Source organism: Trachurus japonicus, chromosome 22, assembly GCF_045865225.1.
Source record: "Trachurus japonicus isolate A0001 chromosome 22, Traja_1.0".
Lineage (NCBI taxonomy): Eukaryota > Metazoa > Chordata > Actinopteri > Carangiformes > Carangidae > Trachurus > Trachurus japonicus.
This window is the reverse complement of record NC_140928.1, coordinates 29,159,511-29,182,249: the sequence shown is the minus strand read 5'-3', so window position 1 is coordinate 29,182,249 and position 22,739 is coordinate 29,159,511. Positions and strand designations below refer to the sequence as shown.

At 44.9% G+C, this 22,739-nt stretch overlaps 1 protein-coding gene, 4 non-coding genes and 4 pseudogenes across 5 annotated transcripts; 1 reads left to right on the top strand and 8 right to left on the bottom strand.

Annotated features, from left to right (window-relative positions):
* Positions 1–5,085: 5,085 nt before the first annotated feature.
* LOC146964312 (U2 spliceosomal RNA) lies at positions 5,086–5,266 on the bottom strand (annotated as a pseudogene).
* A 164-nt stretch (positions 5,267–5,430) lies between these two features.
* Positions 5,431–5,547, bottom strand: LOC146964311 (U5 spliceosomal RNA). Its single transcript, XR_015034851.1, has one exon. It is a non-coding gene; the product is annotated as a U5 spliceosomal RNA (small nuclear RNA).
* Positions 5,548–5,923: 376 nt separating this feature from the next.
* On the bottom strand, positions 5,924–6,114 carry LOC146964310 (U2 spliceosomal RNA). The gene has a single exon (XR_015034946.1). It is a non-coding gene; the product is annotated as a U2 spliceosomal RNA (small nuclear RNA).
* A 164-nt stretch (positions 6,115–6,278) lies between these two features.
* Positions 6,279–6,395, bottom strand: LOC146964309 (U5 spliceosomal RNA). The gene has a single exon (XR_015034852.1). It is a non-coding gene; the product is annotated as a U5 spliceosomal RNA (small nuclear RNA).
* Positions 6,396–6,783: 388 nt separating this feature from the next.
* On the bottom strand, positions 6,784–6,959 carry LOC146964308 (U2 spliceosomal RNA; annotated as a pseudogene).
* Positions 6,960–8,306: 1,347 nt separating this feature from the next.
* LOC146964307 (U2 spliceosomal RNA) lies at positions 8,307–8,431 on the bottom strand (annotated as a pseudogene).
* A 164-nt stretch (positions 8,432–8,595) lies between these two features.
* Positions 8,596–8,712, bottom strand: LOC146964306 (U5 spliceosomal RNA). The gene has a single exon (XR_015034856.1). It is a non-coding gene; the product is annotated as a U5 spliceosomal RNA (small nuclear RNA).
* A 314-nt stretch (positions 8,713–9,026) lies between these two features.
* Positions 9,027–9,199, bottom strand: LOC146964305 (U2 spliceosomal RNA; annotated as a pseudogene).
* Positions 9,200–9,505: 306 nt separating this feature from the next.
* LOC146964304 (uncharacterized) lies at positions 9,506–21,702 on the top strand. The gene is made up of 2 exons (XM_085768121.1): positions 9,506–10,176; positions 18,219–21,702. The coding sequence occupies exons 1-2, from the start codon at positions 9,506–9,508 to the stop codon at positions 21,700–21,702; spliced, it is 4,155 nt and encodes a 1,384-aa protein (XP_085624247.1).
* Positions 21,703–22,739: the final 1,037 nt, after the last annotated feature.

The following is a 22,739-nucleotide window of genomic DNA, read 5'->3' as shown; positions in this document are numbered from 1 at the left end:
CCTTAATATAACGAAAAGTAGGCATGCTGTAATTAAAACTCCACCACAAACCTTTTAAGGACACTTTCGGCAACATGTAGGAAAAAAAATGAAGTTTCTAGGTGCTACGGTTTTTTCACAGTCACTGAAAATGTCTCAAACAATATCAGACTACGGCAGCCCACAAGCGACGTCACGTCAACAACGAAGGTGATTTAAACATATATGTACCATCTGTACACCTCTTCTTTCACCACCAAAAAATCGTATACTGTCATATAAACAGCAGCAAAGAACAAAAATGCAGTTTTTACCCCATTAAAGGTTTAAACAAGCCTGCTCACTCAACACAAACAAACCCGGAAGTCATTTTCGAGTGCCGAAAAAGACGGACATTTGTGAATCATAGACCCACTAAAACACTGAATAAAATTACAAGCTTACCCTCTTGTTAAAGCTGAAGATGTGCTCGAAAATAATCCATTGATCGATTTTATCCATCGTGACCAGATAATCCACAGCGTGTTACGTAACTCCGCAGTTCTATTACTACTCGCATTCTCCGTCAGACTGCGCACCCGCTTTGCGCATCTCTCGTCGCCTGTCAATCAAAGTCACGGGGGTGAAAACTTTTTGGTCCAATAGCAGAGACTCTAAGGTGTGACCTGATATATAATGATCCCTGATTAGGCAAAGCATAAGCCTGCACCCAGCTGGTTCCTGTGGTTCCCTCTCCCCCTAGTGTCAACAAGTAAGCAATACAAGTCTCCACAAAAAGTGAGTTTTTACTGCCCCAAGTTTAATTAAAATAATAATAAAAGACAAATGAACTATTTCAAATGTCCTTGTTAATTTAAGCCATCACTGATGGTTGTGGGATGTTTACTTCTGGAGTTATAAAGGAAAATAACAATATAATGCAGGCGAAAATAGGTAAATTCATGTTTGGATGGGTTTTGGACACTAAATATTCATCCCCATAAATTAAATTTTCAAATGGCATTTTACTTATGTAACTGGTGTTCCTAAAAGCCATCAAGTATGTGATTGGCCCCAATAGGTTATCTGTTGGAAAAAAAAAAAATCTCACTAAAATCTTGCAGTGTGCATTTTAGCCAAATTGGACAATTTTGGACAGGTTTTGCACACTGTACATCGCCAAGGGACACTGTTTGGAAAAACTCTATAGTGCCTCAGTAGTTTTACCTATCAACCTAAAATTTGGTACACATGTGGACAGGGAGTGTGTGAACCATATATGAACAATTCAACCTGTTTTATAATTAGGATTTTGATATATCACCTTTTCACCAAATATTTCAAACTCGTTTTTTTTTTTTTCCAAAAAAATTTCAGAAGCCCATTTTTTTATGGAATGACTCAATTCAATATTTTATACATATAGATGTAAAGGGACAAAGGTTGTCTTTCATTTAAGCCATAAACCATAGTTGTGGGATTAGTACTTCTGTGGTTATAAAGCTTTAATTGCAGTGATACAAAAACAGGCGGAAATTGCCAAAAATGGCCTCTGCATGAAGAGGTTAATAGTGTATTATTGAACTTCCAGTATGATTTACCATATTGTTGGGAGTTTATATGGCAGGAGACTACTAACATAGCATGGTCTGAGTAGAAGACTGGTTTGACACATGCTGTTTTAACTTTTAGACAGTTCGGTATGAAGACGTAGTCTAGTCTGCTTTTGGCACCTCTACTATTTCCCCAGGTGTGTCCTGGCTCAATCTTGTTGACTTTTCTATATGCGTCAAGCAGACTGTATTCCTTAATTAAGTTTTTGACCTGTAAACTATCTTTACTTTTGTCCAGGTCGACATTCATGTCACCTGCCCAGATTATTGTTCTGTTTGTCATAAATGCTGCATCTATTTCTTTATACATTTCTTTTCTGGCCTTTGGTTCTGTGTTGGCATACGTATTTATGAGTCTGACATGTACTTCTTTCCAATCTATGTCTACCACCAGAACCCTTCCCTGGACCAGAGAGAAACTACTCACAATTCTGAGGTCTCTATTTCCACATAAGATACCCACTCCTGAGGTGTAAAGTCCACCTACACTCCATCTTGAGTCTCCTTTCAGCCACTCACTTGAAAAACAAAGGACATCTTTATGGTTTCGTAAATGTACCTCTTGTATAAAGCAGACTGTGAAGTTCAGGGAGGCTAGATAGGTGAAGACTGCTGTTCTTTTAACTTTGTTTTGGAGCCCCCTGGCCTTTGTTGTTATGATGTCTATTTTGGTTAGTATAGGCTTTGAAAATAGTTTTTTGACATGCGGGAGGCAACTATAGGCAGTCTATATATTTTTATTTATTTGTTCCTATGTACAGTGGACTATAAGGAGCTATCATTTAGCATAGGTAATGCAGGAAACAAAGTCTTAAAGTCCACCTTTGTTTTTGCCGCATTTTCAGTTTTTACCTGTAGATCAATGAGTGGCGTATTCAAGGAGCTCAAGGTTTCCTCGTCGGATGAGGTGTTGGACTTCGCCGTGTTCTCCTCGAAGACGTCTTTCGTCACGGGATCTCTGGTGTGGTCGGCTGCCGTTGCAGTCGAGGTCTCTTCGGTTTTCCGAGTGTCGGTTGTGGTGTCTCTTTTCCCAGTCTCTCTTGTAGTCTCTCCTCTCGGTTGTTTCCTCTGGCCCCTCTGGTCTTGTGGTTTTTCTTGTGGGTCGTGTTCTGGGGTTGTTTTTGAGCTGATCTTACGTTTCTGTCTCTGTCGTCTTTTGTCTCTCTGCACCGTCCAGTCTTCTCCGTCGTCGCTGCTCTGTGGAAAGTCTGTTGTCGTCTCTCCTGGTTTCCCGGGGCCTCATGTATCAATACTTGCGTGGATTTCATACTGAAACATGGCGTACGCCAAAATCCAGAAACTGTCGTACGCACAAAGAAAATCTGATGTATCAAAGTGTGCGTACGCATGGATCCAAGCACTTTTCCTTTGTACATCCCAATCAACGTGGAATTGAGCGCACATGCCGAAGTGGTAATCTTCTCCCTGTCCACGCCTCCATTTAAATATGCAAAATCAATGTAAATAAGGCCTGCACCAAAGATTCCCTTCTCTTTACGGTCAGATAACACCATGAGAAACTGTGAGGAACAGCAATTTAACCAAATTTGAGTTGAAGGTGCTCCTCGATAAAGTTGAGCCGTGTAAACATCTTTTTTTTTTTTTTTTTTTGCCGTCCTCCGGCACCATCACAAAGGGGGTGGGAGAGTGTGTGTGTTATATAAAGGTGAACGTGAAGCGGAGGACCGCTGTCATCCCAAATGAAAGCAGACAATGTACTCTAATTAAATTATGTGAAATGGATTTACAATTTTATTTGCCTTTTTTTATACACAGATCGCGTAGTAAATGCAGAAGTGCGCCAGGGAGGCTGATAAAGACACATGTCCAACTTTACGCATGTGTTTATTGACATTAAGTACTTCACACAGTCTGTGTAGTTTAACCAGCAAAAAGAAAGTCACTGACAGTGTGATATCTGGGCGGACATGCTCAGTGTGCATCGGGGGGTTACATAGGACAATTAAACAAATACTGTACATTTACTTTGCGCGCATACAGTCCCAGCCTGTAATCTGTCCCCAGCTGTGCTGAATGAATGAATCGTGCGCTGAACCAGCCACCTCGCCACAATGTTTGTTAATATGTGATACATTTACGCATCACATATGATCTGTACATTTATAGTATAAAAATGCTTCCTGTTCACAGTGTGGTCAGCACCTGAATGGATGAATGCTCCCCGCCGTGTCGCGCGCTCAGTCCGGTCGCAGCGCACTGCACTCAGTTCCAAGAGAATTGCTCTCGGAAACCAAAAGAGTCATCATGTGCAAAAAAAAACCTCCGGGACTCGTGTGCACTTCGCACTGCAGCATCTGCAATATCTTAAGACTAAAGCTGATGCTATTTTCTGCACCACTTTGCGCATGCTTTTCTATCCACTTATCTAATTGCAACATGTGGATGGGTTAGTTGTTCATGTCTCTGATGAGCACATTACTCTGAGGTCTAATTGTTTTCACATTATTAACAGTTTCACAGCTTCACCTCTAAGTGTCGCCAAAGGAATAATAGCTGTAGAAACGTGCGTACGCCAGCTATGGAGTTGGCGTGGGCCACCGCACTTTTCCACGGTCATTTCACATTTGATACATCTGAACGTTGGCGTGGAAAATGACGTACGCCACTTTTTTGTGCGTACGCAACATTGATACATGAGGCCCCCGGTCTTCTCCCTCCTCTTCACCCCGTCTGTGTGTATCTCTGTAGGGCATTCCATCGTTGTTTCTCTCTCTGCCACGATCTTGCGTATTACTTCTTCGATTTCTCGAAGGGCATGGCCTTCTCCTTGGGGAGGCCTATTTCCTTTGGTAGCCCCAGCGTAAGAAGGCTTAGGGCAGTCTTTAGCCAAGTGCAAAGATGAGTTGCACAGGCTGCACCGTCTTGCTTCTCGGCAATCTTTCATTGTATGGCCAAGGGTGTGACAGTTTCTACAGCGGACTTGCGTGCATGTCTCAGCTACATGACCATATGTGCTGCATTTTCGACAGTACCTCGGTTGGCCTGCGTAGATCAGGAATCCTCGGTCTGCTCCAATGGTGAAAGAGGCTGGAGGGTGGAGGTAGCCATCGTAGCCGTTCCGGTCCTCTCTCAGCTGTATTTTGAACTGTCTTTTTCCGGTCCAGATGCCCAGTGCATCTTTTATCTCGTTTACTCCAGGCAGGACAGTCACAAAATTGTTAAGGAAGTACCTCAGGGCTTCTTCTGACCCATGGGTTGTACATATGAACTGTAATGATGCGATTGTTGTTCCTTGCCAAAGAGAGAACCTCAAAGTTCTTTAACATAGGTGAAACATTCTGGCTGGCATGATCCTGAGCCTCTTGCATTTTTGTTCTGGTACAGAAAGACACATCATAGAAACCTTCTGTTTTGTTCTGTTGAAGGCAGTAGATATCCTCCGGCTTCATCTTCAGGACGTCGAAAAGGATTTCTCTACCAAAGCTCACTCTGTCCATGATCTGTCCTTGGGTATTCCATTTGAAACGCAGTGTGTTCCTGAGCCCAACCCTAGTATGGGTCGTCTGGATACTGGCCGCTGCCATCGCCACAGGGTTTATGATCCGTCGCAGGGTACAGGATCACAAGCCTGAGACATGAAAGACTTATTGCGCCCCATACACCGCTCGACAGCAATAAGAAACTGATAAGAACAGATACTACACTTGATCTTAGCCAAAAGGCCGAGAAGCGATGGGACCCAAGCGCCTGATTTCCGAGCACAGCTCTGGGGCCGGACCCCACTCGACGCGGTTCCCTGTCAGTGACACAAAAGCCAGACTGGCTGCATTATAGCCCCTCCGCCCAACTTCTCCACTGCGCAGCCCTCGCTGCCGATTGACTTTTCACAAACTCAAAGGGCTCGGCCGTACGGCAGAGCCTCCCAAAAATAGCTTGAACTCGTTGGTGTTCCTCTCCACGGAAGTCTTTAGTAAAAGGCGAAAGACTTGTGCATTATGAAGAGAAGCCAGAGTCGGTAGAGCCCGTCTCCTCCCAGGCAGCCCAGGACCCTATCTGTCCCAGTCTCCACCCTCGCGGTTGGCTTCTGGTTGCCTGCTGAGTGCCGAATCCCAGCTGCCGCCCCCGATCCCCCAGCCCTCCCCATGCTCTCACAGGCTCTGACCAACGGGGTCTCGGAGATAAGAGCCTGGGCAGGCTGGGAAAAGTCTGACGTTTGGCAGGCAGGCAGGCGGGCTGGGGAGGACGCACTTTGCTTGGACTGGTTTGTGCAAAAGCACTAGCAGCACCTGGTGAAAGCTGCCAGGCCACTTGAGGCCCTTCCTTTGAGCCACGTGCAAAGTGCCATCTGAAAGTCTGTGTTTGGCCATGGCTTGGTTTTCAACAAGGCGAGAGAAGGGTGCACCATTCCCGGCGACACTGCAATGCCGGGTCGATGCGTGGAGTGAACGGAGCAAGCCCCTTTTTCAGCTCCCGGTGGCAAAAATCCGTTTAATATGTTGTCCTCGGGTAGAGGACATATCAGATATTAAACTGATAAGAACAGATACTACACTTGATCTGAGCCAAAAGGCCGAGAAGCGATGGGACCTAAGAGCCTGATTTCCGAGCACAGCTCTGGGGCCGGACCCCACTCGACGCGGTGCCCTGTCGGTGACACAAAAGCCAGACTGGCTGCATTATAGCCCCTCCGCCCAACTTCTCCACTGCGCAGCCCTCGCTGCCGATTGACTTTTCACAAACTCAAAGGGCTCGGCCGTACGGCAGAGCCTCCCAAAAATAGCTTGAACTCGTTGGTGTTCCTCTCCACGGAAGTCTTTAGTAAAAGGCGAAAGACTTGTGCGTTATGAAGAGAAGCCAGAATCGGTAGAGCCCGTCTCCTCCCAGGCAGCCCAGGACCCTATCTGTCCCAGTCTCCACCCTCGCGGTTGGCTTCTGGTTGCCTGCCGAGTGCCGAATCCCAGCTGCCGCCCCCGATCCCCCAGCCCTCCCCATGCTCTCACAGGCTCTGACCAACGGGGTCTCGGAGATAAGAGCCTGGGCAGGCTGGAAAAAGTCTGACGTTTGGCAGGAAGGTAGGCAGACAGGCAGGCGGGCTGGGGAGGACGCACTTTGCTTGCACTGGTTTGTGCAAAAGCACCAGCGGAACCTGGTGAAAGCTGCCAGGCCACTTGAGGCCCTTCCTTTGAGCCACGTGCAAAGTGCCATCTGAAAGTCTGTGTTTGGCCATGGCTTGGTTTTCAACAAGGCGAGAGAAGGGTGCACCGTTCCCGGCGACACTGCAATGCCGGGTCGATGCGTGGAGTGAACGGAGCAAGCCCCTTTTTCAGCTCCCGGTGGCAAAAATCCGTTTAATATGTTGTCCTCGGGTAGAGGACGTATCAGATATTAAACTGATAAGAACAGATTTTTTTTCTTTCGAAAAATTTTATTGACACGTTTTTCAAACATTTTCTGTCTTCAATCAATGACATTTTTACACACAATTTCTTTCTTCTTTTTTTCCTTCTTCTTTTTTCAGTACAATACAAGTTGGATAAAAGAAGACATGTCTACATAACAATGATAATTTAATATTTGTAAAAACAATTTATTAAAAGCTCAGTGTGTGAGGCTTGTTAAAATGTTTTACAAATATTACATGTTTAAAGGAATGTTTGTGTATGGTATTTAAAAGTTCATTGATGTGTGTGTCAGTCCATGTGTCTTTAAAAGTTCATTTAAAAGCGAGTGCAGAGGTTAAAATCCTTTCCATGGTTGTGCAGGAGCGGGGTGAGTCCCTATCAAGGCTGGCTCACTCCGCTCCCCCAAGCCGTTTTCCTCTTGGGACTCTGCTGTGGTGCTCAGAGGAGATCCTCGCCCTCAGCTCCTTCCCAGTCCTGCCAATCCCGGAGAGTCAGGCCGCCGCTGCTGGGACCTTTTCAGTGATGTGGCTCCGGCTCCTTTGTCCGAATGGGCACAGAGGCGATTCTTCTTTGTGGCTGTGTCCTAGGCCCGCCGCCTGCAGCTTCGGCCGCTCGGACCGTCGCTGCTGCCATACGGAGCACAGCCACGGGGGGGATCTGCTTGTGCTTTCTTACCAGCAAGTTTCTGGAGGTCCAGGTGGCGTCTACTATGGCGGCGAGGGTGAGCCACTGCTTGGCGAAGACAGGTGGTGGAATGTCTTCGCGGCTCACCCCATACAGCACAAGTTGTGCTGTAAGGACCTCCCTTGCTGGTAAGTACGGGAATTGCAAGGAGCCGGCCGTTGCCCACAGATCCTCAGCAGCGCTGCACTCCCAGAGCAGGTGCCTCACCGTCTCTGGCGCGCCACAACCAGGTCGGGGGCAGGTTGCGTGTTTCGCCATGCCTCTGGAGTGCATTACGGACCTGACCGGGAGGATCTCATGGGCCACCATCCATAACAGGTCCCGGAGTCGGTTTGGGAGAGCGGAGTGGTTCACGTTGCGCCAAACTGTGGAGGGCTCGCCGAGTGCGAGCCTGCGCGCAGGACTCACTGGTTCCCGCTCCTGCACAACAGATAAAAGCATACGGTGGTTGGTTAAAATCTGCAACTCTTCGTGCTCTAGGTTAAAATGCTTTAAGAACGTGCAAATAAAACTGTATGCAGGTGGCAAGTTAAAAGACACAGGAACTCTAAGATCAGTGGATAAAAACTTTTGTCTTCTTAGGTAGGTCCCCATCCAGAACCGTGTCATTGCTGCTGTCTTTGGGTTTCTGGATGGGGCCGTAGCAGCTTTCAGGTGCAGGGTGGTGTACAGGGATCCTAAAAACTGGTACAGGTCTGGCACTCCTTTTCCTCCTTTCTCCTTTGGCCGCTTCATTATTTGTCTTTGGAGTCTCTCCCACTTGGATAAGAACAGATACTACACTTGATCTTAGCCAAAAGGCCGAGAAGCGATGGGACCCAAGCGCCTGATTTCCGAGCACAGCTCTGGGGCCGGACCCCACTCGACGCGGTTCCCTGTCGGTGACACAAAAGCCAGACTGGCTGCATTATAGCCCCTCCGCCCAACTTCTCCACTGCGCAGCCCTCGCTGCCGATTGACTTTTCACAAACTCAAAGGGCTCGGCCGTACGGCAGAGCCTCCCAAAAATAGCTTGAACTCGTTGGTGTTCCTCTCCACGGAAGTCTTTAGTAAAAGACGAAAGTCTTGTGCGTTATGAAGAGAAGCCAGAGTCGGTAGAGCCCGTCTCCTCCCAGGCAGCCCAGGACCCTATCTGTCCCAGTCTCCACCCTCGCGGTTGGCTTCTGGTTGCCTGCCGAGTGCCGAATCCCAGCTGCCGCCCCCCGTTTGGCAGGCAGGTAGGCAGGCAGGTAGGCAGGCAGGCAGGCGGGCTGGGGAGGACGCACTTTGCTTGGACTGGTTTGTGCAAAAGCACCAGCGGAACCTGGTGAAAGCTGCCAGGCCACTTGAGGCCCTTCCTTTGAGCCACGTGCAAAGTGCCATCTGAAAGTCTGTGTTTGGCCATGGCTTGGTTTTCAACAAGGCGAGAGAAGGGTGCACCGTTCCCGGCGACACTGCAATGCCGGGTCGATGCGTGGAGTGAACGGAGCAAGCCCCTTTTTCAGCTCCCGGTGGCAAAAATCCGTTCAATATGTTGTCCTCGGGCAGAGGACATATCAGATATTAAACTGATAAGAACAGATACTACGGAGTTCCGGTGATGACGTCGTACTGAGAGGATCGAGGCCAGTTAGCTCCCGACAGAACTATCCACAAACTTATATTTTAAGAGTCATATTGGTAGCCATACGTGATATATTGAACCGTGAGTGATCGATAAACATATCTGGCCGAGAAATGCCGAACAACAAGCCCGCAAAAGCGCCGGTCCAGAAAACTATTCAGCAAGTCCAAGGCGGAGCTAATGCCTTTGCTAATGCTAAAAATGGCGACTTAGCAAAAGCTAACGCTAACGCTAACCTCGTAACTGCGGTAGCGGCGGAGACTACGGCCAAAGTTGCGGTCGTAATGGAGGAGAAGATGTCCATGATTTCCAACAAACTGGATATCATCACGGCTAAGCTGGAAAGTGAATCGCAGCGTATTGAGGAGGCAGAAAACCGCATTTCCAGTGCTGAAGACATCATTGCTGACTTGGAAGGCAGGCTAGCAGACACTGAAATTAAACTCGTTGCCCTCACTAACCGCCTGGATGACCAAGAAGCAAGATCCCGCAGGGATAATATTAGGATCTTTGGTGTCAAAGAAGGGATTGAAGGGAGCAATGCGCTGCATTTCTTTGAAACCTGGCTGCCCAAACTTCTCAACATGGAAACCAAGAAGGGCAGAGTCCGGCCGGACAGGTGCCACAGAGGTCTCGGCCGACCTAAACCCGGGATGCCCCGCGTCGTCGTAATGAAGCTTCATTACCCGGCGGAGAAAATGAAGATATTAGCGCTTGGTGCAAAACAGAAGCTCGAATACGAAGGGGACAGGATCTCCATTCGCCAGGACATCCCGCAAAATGTCCTGCAGCAACGGAGGGGGTTCAACGAGGTGTGCCAAAAGCTGATCTCAAAGAATATCAGGTTCAGGATGCAATATCCAGCGATCCTCCGCTTCACCTACAACAACAAGGATTTCTCCTTCGACACAGCTGAGGAGGCTGCTCACTTTATTGGGACAATGGATACGGTTCCGTGAGTACTGGGAAGAGTTGCTGATCGGGGTGGTTTGGACCACAAGTGAACTTATATAACATTATGTTTAATGTAGGTGTGCTCTATTAAGGCAAATGTATATGCCACCCCGTGCGCACAGTCCCTACGGGCTGCTACACACAAGATGACTTTGTGATGTATTGGCTACACAAGGTGACTTTATTGTGGGGGTTCGAGTCGGGAGTGAGTGGGTGTCATGACGGCTGCGTTTCACGGAGAACTGTGGACCATGGTCAAGTGCGCTCACAACGTGCGTTGTTTCCTCCCAGCTCCAAGGGACCCTTCGTTTTGTATCCCTGAGAGGACTGTTTTTGTTTCCTCCACAGGGACACGTTCGTTTCAGCTGAGTGTGTTTAATGACGAGTACACGTTCCTAGTACTTGAGTTGTTTGAGTATAAGTTTGAAGAGAGTAAGTTAGGTCTGGGACCCACCCCTTTTTTTTTTTTTTTTTCTTCTCCTTATGTGCCCTTGTACTATTTATATGTCTTGCTTTACAGTCAGCCATCTAACTGGGTAGAACGATGAACACCACTAAGTATGTCTCGTTTAACATAAAGGGAATAAATAATGCTGTTAAACGTAAGAAATTATTATGCTGGCTAAAGAAGGGAAAAGCTAACATAGTCATGTTACAAGAAACCCATTTGGATGATAAGGAACATGAAAAACTTAAGAGAGAATGGGTAGGACAAATTTATTACTCATCATTTTCTACAAGTAAGAGAGGGGTGGCCATCCTAATAAACAAAAACACTCCGTTTACTTTAGAAAAATGTGTTAAAGATTGTCAAGGTCGATATGTGATTATTACAGGATTCTTATATGGGGAACGTATAATGATTGGATCTGTATATGCTCCTAATGTGTACCAAGAAGAATTCTACTCTAAATTGTTAGCTGATGCCTCTGCAATGTCTGCGACATTTAGTATACTTGCAGGAGACTTCAACTGTGTTATGAACCCTGAGGTAGACCAACATCCCTTAACTAAAGTCACATCTAAAATGAGGGAGGCCACTAGAGAGCTTTGTGTAGACTTACAGTTGTTTGATGCTTGGAGAATTCTCCACCCTAGAGGGAGAGATTATACCTTTTTTTCACATCCACACCAAAGTTTTCCCGAATAGATTATTTTTTTGTCTCAAGGATGGTTTTAGATAGAGTGGAGGAATGTACTATAGGTACCCGTCTACTATCAGACCATGCAGATACGTCCATTATAGTTTCTCCCCCCTCCCCCCAACCCACACCACGCTACTGGCGACTAAATCCCTCACTTTTTAATAGTCCCTCATTTGTGACCTTTATGGAGGATCAAATTAATATTTTTCTTTCAACTAATGATAACAATGATACTAATCCATCAATACTTTGGGATACGCTCAAGGCTTATTTGAGGGGAGCCATAATCTCATATAGCACAGCCAGGAAAAGGGAAGCTTTGAGAGAGCAGTTGAATTTAGAGAGACAATTGGCTGATCTGGATAAACAATTAAAGGATAATTACTCTACAACCCTGCTCAAAAAAGTAGAAGCCACACGGTCAGCTCTTAATCAGCTCTTGACCCAAAAGGCAGAGGCAAGCATCTTTTATGCAAAACATAGGCTGTTTGAAATGGGTGACAAACCTGGGCGACTACTTGCCCGCTTAGCAGCTGGTAGGCGTGACATTAGGGCTATCTCCTCTTTAAAGGATGAAACTGGGAAAAATCATTATGAGACCAAAACAATGGTGGATATAATGAAAAGCTTTTATGAAAAACTGTATACCTCTGAATCCACTAAACAATCACATTGTATACATAGTTTTCTAGAAAAGCTTAATCTTCCCTCTTTATCAGAAGCAGATAAATCTGCTCTTGGAAGACCAATAACCAGCGAAGAGATAAGAAATGCAATCAATTCTTTGCAGAATGGAAAAGCTCCGGGACCGGATGGTTATGGCCCCGAGTTTTATAAAAAATTAATAAACTTCATAGATGGACCTTTACTAAGGATGTACCTTCATTCAATAGAGAAAGGTTCCCTGCCGGGCTCATTATATGCTGCCAATATATCTTTAATCCTTAAAAAGGGAAAGCCCCCCGACGAGTGTAGCTCATACCGCCCTATTAGCTTGATGAATGTTGACAGTAAAATTTATTCAAAAATATTAGCAAAAAGACTTGAGAATTACTTGCCACTTCTAATTGGATCTGACCAGACGGGCTTCATTAAAAGCAGGAATTCTTATACCAATATGAGAAAATTACTTAACATCATTCAACATGCAAATACTAATCAGACACAAGGTCTTATCATCTCCCTCAACGCCGAAAAGGCATTTGATCGTGTGGAGTGGCCTTATTTATTCACCATCATGGAAAAATTTGGACTAGGGGAGGGGTTTATTAAACTTATTAAGCTTATATATTTTTCACCCAGAGCGAGTGTACTTGTAAATGATATCAAATCATCAGAGTTTAAGTTAGGAAGGTCCACTCGGCAAGGAGACCCTTTATCCCCGCTTATTTTTGCTTTGGCCATTGAGCCAGCGGGTTTCCAAATTAAATCCACATCATATAAAATTGCATTATATGCAGATGATGTTCTTCTTTTTCTCACTAGTCCAGATGAGTCGATAACAGCTTTAATGTCGGTTATTCAGACCTTTGGATCCTTTTCTGGATACAAGATTAATTTTAGTAAGTCAATGGCCATGCCGCTTGGATATGGTCATAACATGCCACACATACCAGACTTTCCTTTCTCTTGGTCTACCTCAGGATTTTCATACTTAGGTATTTCAGTATCCCAGAATATTAAGAATTTATTGAGAAAAAATTTCAACACTGTACATAAAGATATTAAGAGCGATCTTAATAGGTGGATGGATTTGCCAATTTCTTGGATGGGCAGAATTAACTTGTTAAAAATGAATGTTGTACCTCGGCTGCTTTATCCCATGCAAATGCTACCTCTGTTTATTTCTAAAAAGGTAGCAAGAGAGGTTGAAAGTGACTTTTCAAAATTCATTTGGCAAAAGAAAAAACCCAGGTTAAGCATGAAAACTTTACAGCTCCCAAAAGACAGGGGAGGTCTAGCATTTCCTAACATTATATTATATAATTGGGCCTGTCATAGCAGATTCATACATGAATGGGTTCACTGCTATTTAAAGGGAATAGAGGACCCATTAGAATCATGGGCATGTGCCCCATTCAGATTACTAGGGGAACTCACTCACAAGACTGCCCCTCCCAAAGTAAGGGACAACCCAATACTACAAAGTTCTATTAAAATTTGGCAGGACATGCATAGATTTGTAGGCAGAAAGGGTGCCTTTTCCTATTTGACCCCACTTACGGGCAACAGGGACTTCCTACCTGGTGTTGATAATGCTGTATTTTGTTCCTGGCGGGAAAAGGGGGTGAGAGTGGTTGGAGATTTGTTTGATGATAATAATATCCTCATGTCTTTTCCACAAGCACAAAACAGATTTGGACTTCCACAAAAATATTTTTTTGCCTATCTTCAAGTCCGTCACTTTATTAATACAAATTTCAAGCCAACTCAAACAGAAACATTGAAGGGACCGATTGATAAGTTCATAATTAATTTTACATTAAGTAAAGGTCTTATCACATACTTTTATAATAGTCTTCAGAGTTGTAACCAGCACAATGTTGATAGGCTTGTGAAGCGATGGGAGGAAGACCTTCAAAGGGTATATCATGAAGATGCTTGGGAGGGATGTATTCGGACCACTCACTCTCTGTTTCTCAGCAACAAATTTAAAGAAATACAATATAGAATACTTCATAGACAGCACAGGACACCTCATGTTTTGAACAAAATTGACCCTAATAGATCACCATTATGCCTTAAATGTAAGTTAACAAGTGGGACATATATACACTGCTTCTGGAGCTGTCCAAAAATATCAAAGTTCTGGTTATGTGTATCTAAGGAAGTGACTGCAATATTTAAACACAGCATATGTAAAGATCCGGGGCAATTTCTATTGGGGCTGCCACCTTTGAATAGAGTTATGGATGTGAAAAGATCAATATTACTCAATAAACTTTTATTTTTGGCCAGGAAATGTATATTATTTAACTGGATTAGCGAAAAACCGCCCACTGTAACTCAGTGGTACAAAGAAATTTTTAGAGTTTTTCCTATGGAAAGACTAAGTGCCAAATTAAAAGGAAATGATGATACTTTTAAGGATATATGGCGGCCTCTAATGGATTACTTGCCTAAGGATCTAAGTGAAACTATCCAGAGGGGAAACACTGGCTTAGAAAGACGCGACTGAGCAGACCGATGAGGAAGAAATATTTCCTAAAAGGGCACAAGTGTTGTTGGTTTTTTGCCCCCCCCCCCCCCCCTCCTTTTTTTTTTTTTTTTTCCTTTTTCCTTTAAACTTGTTTTATTCTTTTCTTTTCATATTCTACTTTATTTGAACTGTGATTATTCACTTTCTACCCTAGCTCAGAACAATACTTGATGATGCATGCTCAGTTGAGCATTGTTTGCATTGTTGTAAATTCATAAAATAAAATAAAATCTGATTATTAAAAAAAAAGAACAGATCGACGCCAGACACATGACAACATTAGAAGAACACTACACGTAGTGGAACAAGCAAGAAAAGACAAAAAGAGCACTGTAATAGTAAGTATTGACGCAGAGAAAGCTTTCGATTGTGTCAATTGGAAATTTTTATATAAAGTGTTAGAGAGATTTGGCTTTAGTAATAAATCAATACAGTGCATAAAGACACTCTATCAACAACCAACTGCAAGAATTAAAGTCAATGGGAGCCTGACAGACAAGATTAGATTACAGAGATCAACGAGGCAAGGATGCTGCCTATCACCCACTCTGTTTGCCCTTTTTATAGAGCCGCTTGCGCAGGCTATAAGACAGGAACAAGAGATCAAAGGAGTGATGGTAAATGATGTAGAACAAAAAATAGGACTTTTCGCAGATGACGTCATAACCTACCTCGAACGCCCAAGTGAATCATTACCTGCATTGATGAAACTTTTGGAAACATTTGGACACTTATCAGGATATAAAATAAATGTTGCAAAGACACAAATATTAGCGCTTAACTATAGTCCACCAAAAGAGATCCAAGAATTATTTAAACTTAATTGGAAACTTAAGGGAATTGAATATTTGGGGGTCACAATCACAAAAGGATTATCTAAATTATATGAATCAAACTATGGTAAGATAAATCAGGAAATACAAAAAGATATTGAAAGATGGTCTACACTAACACTAGATCTCAGCTCACGGATTCAGATAATCAGGATGAATGTTTTACCAAGGCTTTTGTACCTGTTCCAATCCCTACCAGTAGAGGTCCCACAGTCTCAGTTTATGAGCTGGAATAGAATAATTTCAAGGTTTGTTTGGGGTGGAAAAAGACCTAGAATAAGATTGGAGACTCTCCAGCTGCCAAAAGAAGAAGGTGGGATGGGACTCCCCAATTTGAAAACATACTTTCATGCAGCCCAGCTGAGGTATGTTGTTGGATGGTGCAAACCAGATTACACTGCAAAGTGGAAAGAGTTGGAAATACAGCTTGGTGGATACCCAGTACAGAGTATTATAGGAGATGAAGACACATACAAGGTGATTAAAAACCAAATAAACCCAATAACGATGTTTACACTAAAATTATGGTTCAGCATAATAAAAAAATATAAGATTCAAAAAGACGCTAATTCATTAAAATGGGTAGCATATGATAGCAAATTCAAACCAGCTAGATACGATAATGGGTTTAAGCGGTGGACTGCCAAGGGAATCACAGTGTGGTGTGTACTAGTGAAGAATGGGCAGCTGGAGAGCAGGGCCGTAGCCAGGATTTTTGAAATACCGAGGTCATAGTCGTGGTGCGCGGGGGGGTGGCGTCAGAAATTTGGGGCAATTTTATATTAAAAGGCTTCAATCTGGTGCACTTTGACAGATAAAAACTACACACATCATATTAGATTAATGCCATTTTTTATGATATTATCATCACTAGTGATCATCCAGAGAAGACCCAACTTCACTGAATTCTGATGAGAACACACCATCTATTACAAACAGGAGACTAGCTCCTCACATTCGTAGCAGCCACAGAGTAGCAAAAATATTATATTATAAAGTTTAATTCCAGCTCGAAAAAAAAAAGTCTGAAATGCAATGTGAAGGTCCTGGTTGTTAACATAAAGATGAACAGGTTTCTAGGGTGAAGTGTGCACTCTTTTTGACCATAGCTATAGCCTACTATTTTTGGGTGACTTCCTTCTGGAGCGTCAGCTGTGTTCCTCACTTTGAAACAGGCCCAGGAAGTTTGTTTGCTTTTCCTTATAGTTACCACAAACATACATCTGACTGCTCCTTGTTGCAGCAAATTTTGGTTTGTGTTATAATTGGTTATTCACGTTGTTTAGCTATGTAGTATTTCACATTTCTATGCATATTTTTTATTAGTAAAATATTGGTGTCAAACTTCATTTCGGTTGTATGGTCTACTTTGAATGGGAAAATATGAAGAGGTCTAGGTGAAATCAAAATGAGCCAAAAACAGTTGTATTTGGATGGAGTGAATATTATGACACAGGCTATTAGTGAAATATAGCCTAATTAGTTTTTCAAAGGTCAAATTCCACCTGGACATACGTATCTCTGATAATAAAACAGCTGCAAAATTGCTCAGGTTCATTTTTTTAGCATCTACTTTTACACAGTTAGCCTACACATTACTTATTCATTTGCCTGATATCCCATGATTCAAAGGTAGATTTTACTCTAATGTGATTTTTGTTAGTATTCTTACTAGGCAGAGATGAAAAATTTACATTTTCTACTGTAGCCTACTCCAGACATGTCTGTAGTAATCTCACCGGTCTTAGCTTTCTTTAAATAAATAAATAAATAAATAAATAAATAAAAAAGACTGAAATAAAACTAATGGTTGCCTAAACTTTACACCGTATGCTCTTTGTTAAATCTGTCCAACATTTTTTAGAAACAATTTCACAGTCTTTGTTTGTGAAATATTTGTGCTTGTGCACCACATATGCTCACATCTTGTGCATCTCCTGGGGGCTAAGCCCCCCCTATCCTTAAAACTTAGTGACGCCCCTGTCTGTAAACATAAAATTTATCATGTCACTGTGCTTTTCACATAAAGTTGATGGAAGAATGGACAGTGCAGATGCCCCCTCAGTATAGTATCTGCAGGAAAGAGGTCTCTGCTCTCCCCCACTTAGCTCAACTAGTGCATAGTGCAGGACACAGACAGTAAACGGTGCTGAATTGACCATATTAAACAGCTGTTTTCTCCGCATACATGAGGTTCCGTCCCGAAATAATACAGCGCTTCAAGTGCACGTATGTACGAAACTTTTACAGTGTAACAACTGTTTGGAAAGAGCAGTTTATCTAGAGCCAACCAACTCACCCAGTAGCCTTCTCCTCCATGCACGCAGGCTCCGCGACGCGCTGTATCACTCGCTTTTTCCGAATGAATCGCCTTTTTTCCCGCGACCAGTAAACAAACACCAGCGTACGTGAGGGCATCAATAAACAAGAGCATTATAGGCCTACCGGAATTGTTTGGACAAGAGAGGAGTCACTCAGTCACCTTCCATCTGTCCTCCCTAATACTTTGCACTTTTTTTTTTTTCCATTCATTAGGCCGAAAAAAATACCGAGGTCATGACCTCGGTGTCCTCAATGGTAGCTACGGCCTTGCTGGAGAGTTTCCAAAATATAAAAGAAAAATTTGATCTGGATAAACAGGAATTCTATAGGTACCTACAACTTAGAGATTACTTTCTGAAAGAGATCAAGATGGACCCCTCCGGAGAAGTGAATGGTGTGATCCAACTCATAATCAATACATACAAAGAAAACAAAGTTAGAATTGTTTCCGGGTTATATAAAAAATTAATATCAAATAAACACTCAACTAAATACATAAAAGAAAAATGGGAATCAGAATTTAAGATAAAAATCACAGATGAAGAGTGGCTAAGCACACCAGTTCGGACCGGTCCACTGCCACCCTGCCAGCTCTCCTGGACGTTTACCTGCGCCCGCGGATTGCTGTCAACGCGGAGGACGCCGCCTCCCTGCTACACCGCTACCCGACAGTGTTCACCTGCTGGTCGGCTAGACTGCTGCTAACCCCCGCCGCCATCCAACTGACTTCCCCGTCTCCAGCGAAGCTACAACCGGCACGCTCCACTCCTCTGCCTCCGCTGTGCTGGCTCTGTGGCTTCACCATCACCACCTGGATCATCATTACCGCTGGATTACGTCGCCGCCGACTTCTCATCATGTGGATTTTTAACCTGTTCCTCTGGATTGCGCTATGCTTGACTCTCACGAGCGCATCTCTGCCGCTCCGTTACTCGGTAACGGAGATGTTACGTCTCCGGATCTTCTCAAGGACCCCCCCACCTCAGCTTGCATCCCACCACTACATTCTCAAACGACCAAAATACATCCACCGAGGCTCTGGACGGAACTTTCAGTTCACTCACAACAGCAACACAAACATCCGCTCCTTCTGGTCCACTGGGCGCCGCCCCCCTCCTCGCACAGCCCGCCCTGTCAGTCCTGTCAATCACAGTGTACTGTCCCCCGTGCTCAAAGCAACCTGTTACACTCCACTCACCTGTTTGAAACTCTGTCTACTGAACACCAGATCCCTCAGTAATAAGGCCCTGCTGATAGCTGACTTTATTGCTGACCGGAGCCTAGACATTCTCTGCCTCACTGAGACCTGGCAACAACCGAATGATTTCTCCCATCTTAATGAGGCTGTCCCATCAGGTTTTTCTTTTATTAGCAAACCCCGGGTTACTGGGAGGGGGGGTGGCCTCGCTCTCCTCCACCGTGACAACATCAAAATCACTGCTGTCACAGTCCCCCATCACTCCTCCTTTGAATGTCTAGCTGTAAAACTCACAGGCCCCAAACCCACTATCATTGTCACCATCTACAGACCACCAAAACCCTCGGCCGTTTTCCTCAATGAATTCTCATCACTACTAACATCTGTATGTGCACTGTCCCCCACTGTTATCCTCCTTGGTGATTTCAACATCCACATTGACAACCCATCCTGCACGTTTGTTAACGACTTCACATCACTTCTGGACTGTCTTGGCATCACACAACATGTCAACCTCCCAACCCATAACAAAGGTCACATACTAGATTTAATCTGTTGCACTGACATCACTCCCACTAACCTTGATGTCATTGATTTCCCCATCTCCGACCACAAAGCTGTACTTTTTGACATTCACACCCAACTACACAAAGCCAAGGAACAACGGACCATCTCCTTCAGAAACATCAAACATATCAACACCACAGACCTCTCCACCCTGATCAGCTCCTACCCGAGTCCTCCCCCTGCATCTTCCCTGACTGACCTGGTGACCCATTACAATAACAGCCTCTCCTCCTCCCTCACCACCCTGGCCCCCCTGAAAACCCGCTCAGTCTCATTCACCCACACTGCTCCCTGGTTCACCCCTGAGCTCCGCCAGCTCAAAGCTACTGGCCGTCAACTGGAGCGACTCCACAAAAAGACTGGACTCACTATCCACCGCCAAATGTATTCGGACCACCTCCATCACTACAAGAACGCCCTCACCACTGCCAAATCCTCATACTACTCCAACCTCATCAACACCGGTACAGGTAACAACAGAGTCCTCTTCTCAACAGTCAGCCACCTACTTCAGCCTCCTAAAACCCTCCCTCCAGACATTTCCACCAACCAGTGCACTGCGTTTCTGGACTTCTTCAGCTCTAAAATCAACGCCATTCACCAACAACTGGCCTCATCTCGCACCCCCTCTGATGACCCACCCTGGATGATCACCACTGGCCAACCTCTCATCAGCTCCCTCTCTGACCTCACCCCAGTAACAGAACTGACCGTCTCAGAACTCATTCACAAGGCCAAAACCACCACCTGTCAGCTTGACCCTCTTCCCACCTCCCTTGTCAAAGCATGTCTACCGTCCATCTCCCCCATGATCACCAACATAATTAACTCCTCCCTCACTACTGGTACTGTACCCCCCTCTCTCAAACTGGCCGCCATCACACCCATCCTGAAAAAACCCGGAGCTGACCCTGCTGACCTCAACCACTACCGGCCCATCTCCAACCTCCCCTTCATCTCCAAAACACTTGAAAGGGTGGTTGCCGCACAACTACAGTCCCACCTCGACACAAACAATCTCCACGAACCTTTCCAATCCGGCTTCCGTCCAAAACACAGCACTGAAACAGCCCTAGTCAAAATCACCAACGACCTCCTCCGTGCAGCCGACTCCGGACTACTCACCATTCTCATCCTCCTCGATCTCAGCGCAGCATTTGATACCATCTCCCACCCTCTGCTCCTGGACCGCCTGGCTGGCATTGGGATCACTGGTGCTGCACTCTCCTGGTTCACATCCTACCTCACCGACCGTCAACAATTCATTCAACTAAGCAACCACAAGTCTAGGTGTTCGGGTGTTTCACTGGGTGTCCCCCAGGGGTCAGTCTTGGGCCCACTCCTGTTCACCATCTACCTCCTCCCCCTGGGCACACTCCTCCGTCACCATGGGGTCCATTTCCATTGTTACGCTGACGACACACAGGTCTACATCTCCACCAAACCCACTGCTGACATCCCTCCCACCTCCCTCATCACCTGCCTGGAAGACATCCGGAGCTGGATGAGCAGGAACTTCCTGAAACTTAACGGCAACAAGACCGAGGCCCTGCTCATCGGCTCCAAATCCACCCTCACCAAATCACTACACACCCCAGCCACACCCATCATCATCGACGGATTCCCTGTACCGTTCTCCTCCCAAGTCAAGAGCCTCGGCGTCATACTGGACAACACCCTCTCATTCGCACCCCACATTCAAAACATCACCCGGACTGCATTCTTCCACCTCCGCAACATTTCCAGACTCCGCCCATCACTGACCCAATCCAGCACTGAAATTCTGGTTCACTCATTTGTCACATCACGCATAGACTACTGCAACGCCCTCCTCACCGGACTCCCCACCAAACTCATCAACAGACTGCAGATCATCCAGAACTCAGCCGCCCGGATCATCACCCGCACCAAATCATCTGACCACATCACCCCTGTTCTCATCCAACTTCACTGGCTCCCAGTACAATACCGCATCCAATATAAAACCCTACTCCTCACCTACAAAGCTCTCCACAACCTAGCCCCCACTTACCTCTGCGACCTCCTCCAAGAATACACTCCCTCACGCTCCCTCCGCTCAACCTCTGCTGGACTACTATCTATCCCCACATCACGCCTCAGTACAATGGGTGCCCGATCATTCAGCTGCTCAGCACCCAGGCTCTGGAACTCCCTCCCCCCACACATAAAACAGTCAGACTCCATCACAACCTTCAAGTCACAACTCAAAACTCACCTGTTCAAACTCGCACATAACTTATAGCCTAACTGGTCACTGTCTTGATTGTTTGTTTGTTTTTGTCTTTCCACAATGTCTTGTTTTTAATAATGTTGTTAAATTGTTATGCTCTGTAAGGTGACCTTGGGTGTCATGAAAGGCGCCTCTAAATTAAATGTATTATTATTATTATTATTAAACATGTGGAAAATACACCATACATCCACTAATTCACGGATCTGGAGGGAGTTCTCCTGGAAAAATCTGATTCGTTTTTTTATTTCACCCAAAGTCAAGAGTAAACAGTTGAATAAAAATATGCCTTGTTGGAGAGACTGTGGAATAATGAACGTGGATCACTCGCACATTTTCTGGAAATGTGATAAAATCAGGTGGTTTTGGAAAATGTTACACGATGCATTGTTGAAAATACTTGGATATAAGATTCCAATGTCTTGTACAGTATTGTATTTGTGTAACCTATGTGAAGAAAATATAAGGACGAAGGACAGATACCTGGTAAAAATATTACTAACAGCAGCTAAGAAAGCTATCACGAAGAAATGGGGAAGGGAAGACATCCCTACACAAGAACAATGGACTCACCAGGGGCCTCATGAATCAATGTTGCGTACGCACAAAAAAGTGGCGTACGTCATTTTCCACGCCAACGTTCAGATGTATCAAAAGTGAAATGACCGTGGAAAAGTGCGGTGGCCCACGCCAACTCCATAGCTGGCGTACGCACGTTTCTACAGCCATTGTTCCTTTGGCGACACTTAGAGGTGAAGCTGTGAAACTGTTAATAATGTGAAAACAATTAGACCTCAGAGTAATGTGCACATCAGAGACACATTTATGAACAACTAACCCATCCACATGTTGCAGATAGGTGGATAGAAAAGCATGTGCAAAGTGGTGCAGAAAATAGCATCAGCTTTAGTCTTAAGATATTGCAGATGCTGCAGCTCGAAGTGCACACGAGTCCGGAGGTTTTTTTTTTGCACATGATGACTCTTTTGGTTTCCGAGGGCAATTCTCTTGGAACTGAGCGCAGTGCGCTGCGACCGGCCTGAGCGCGC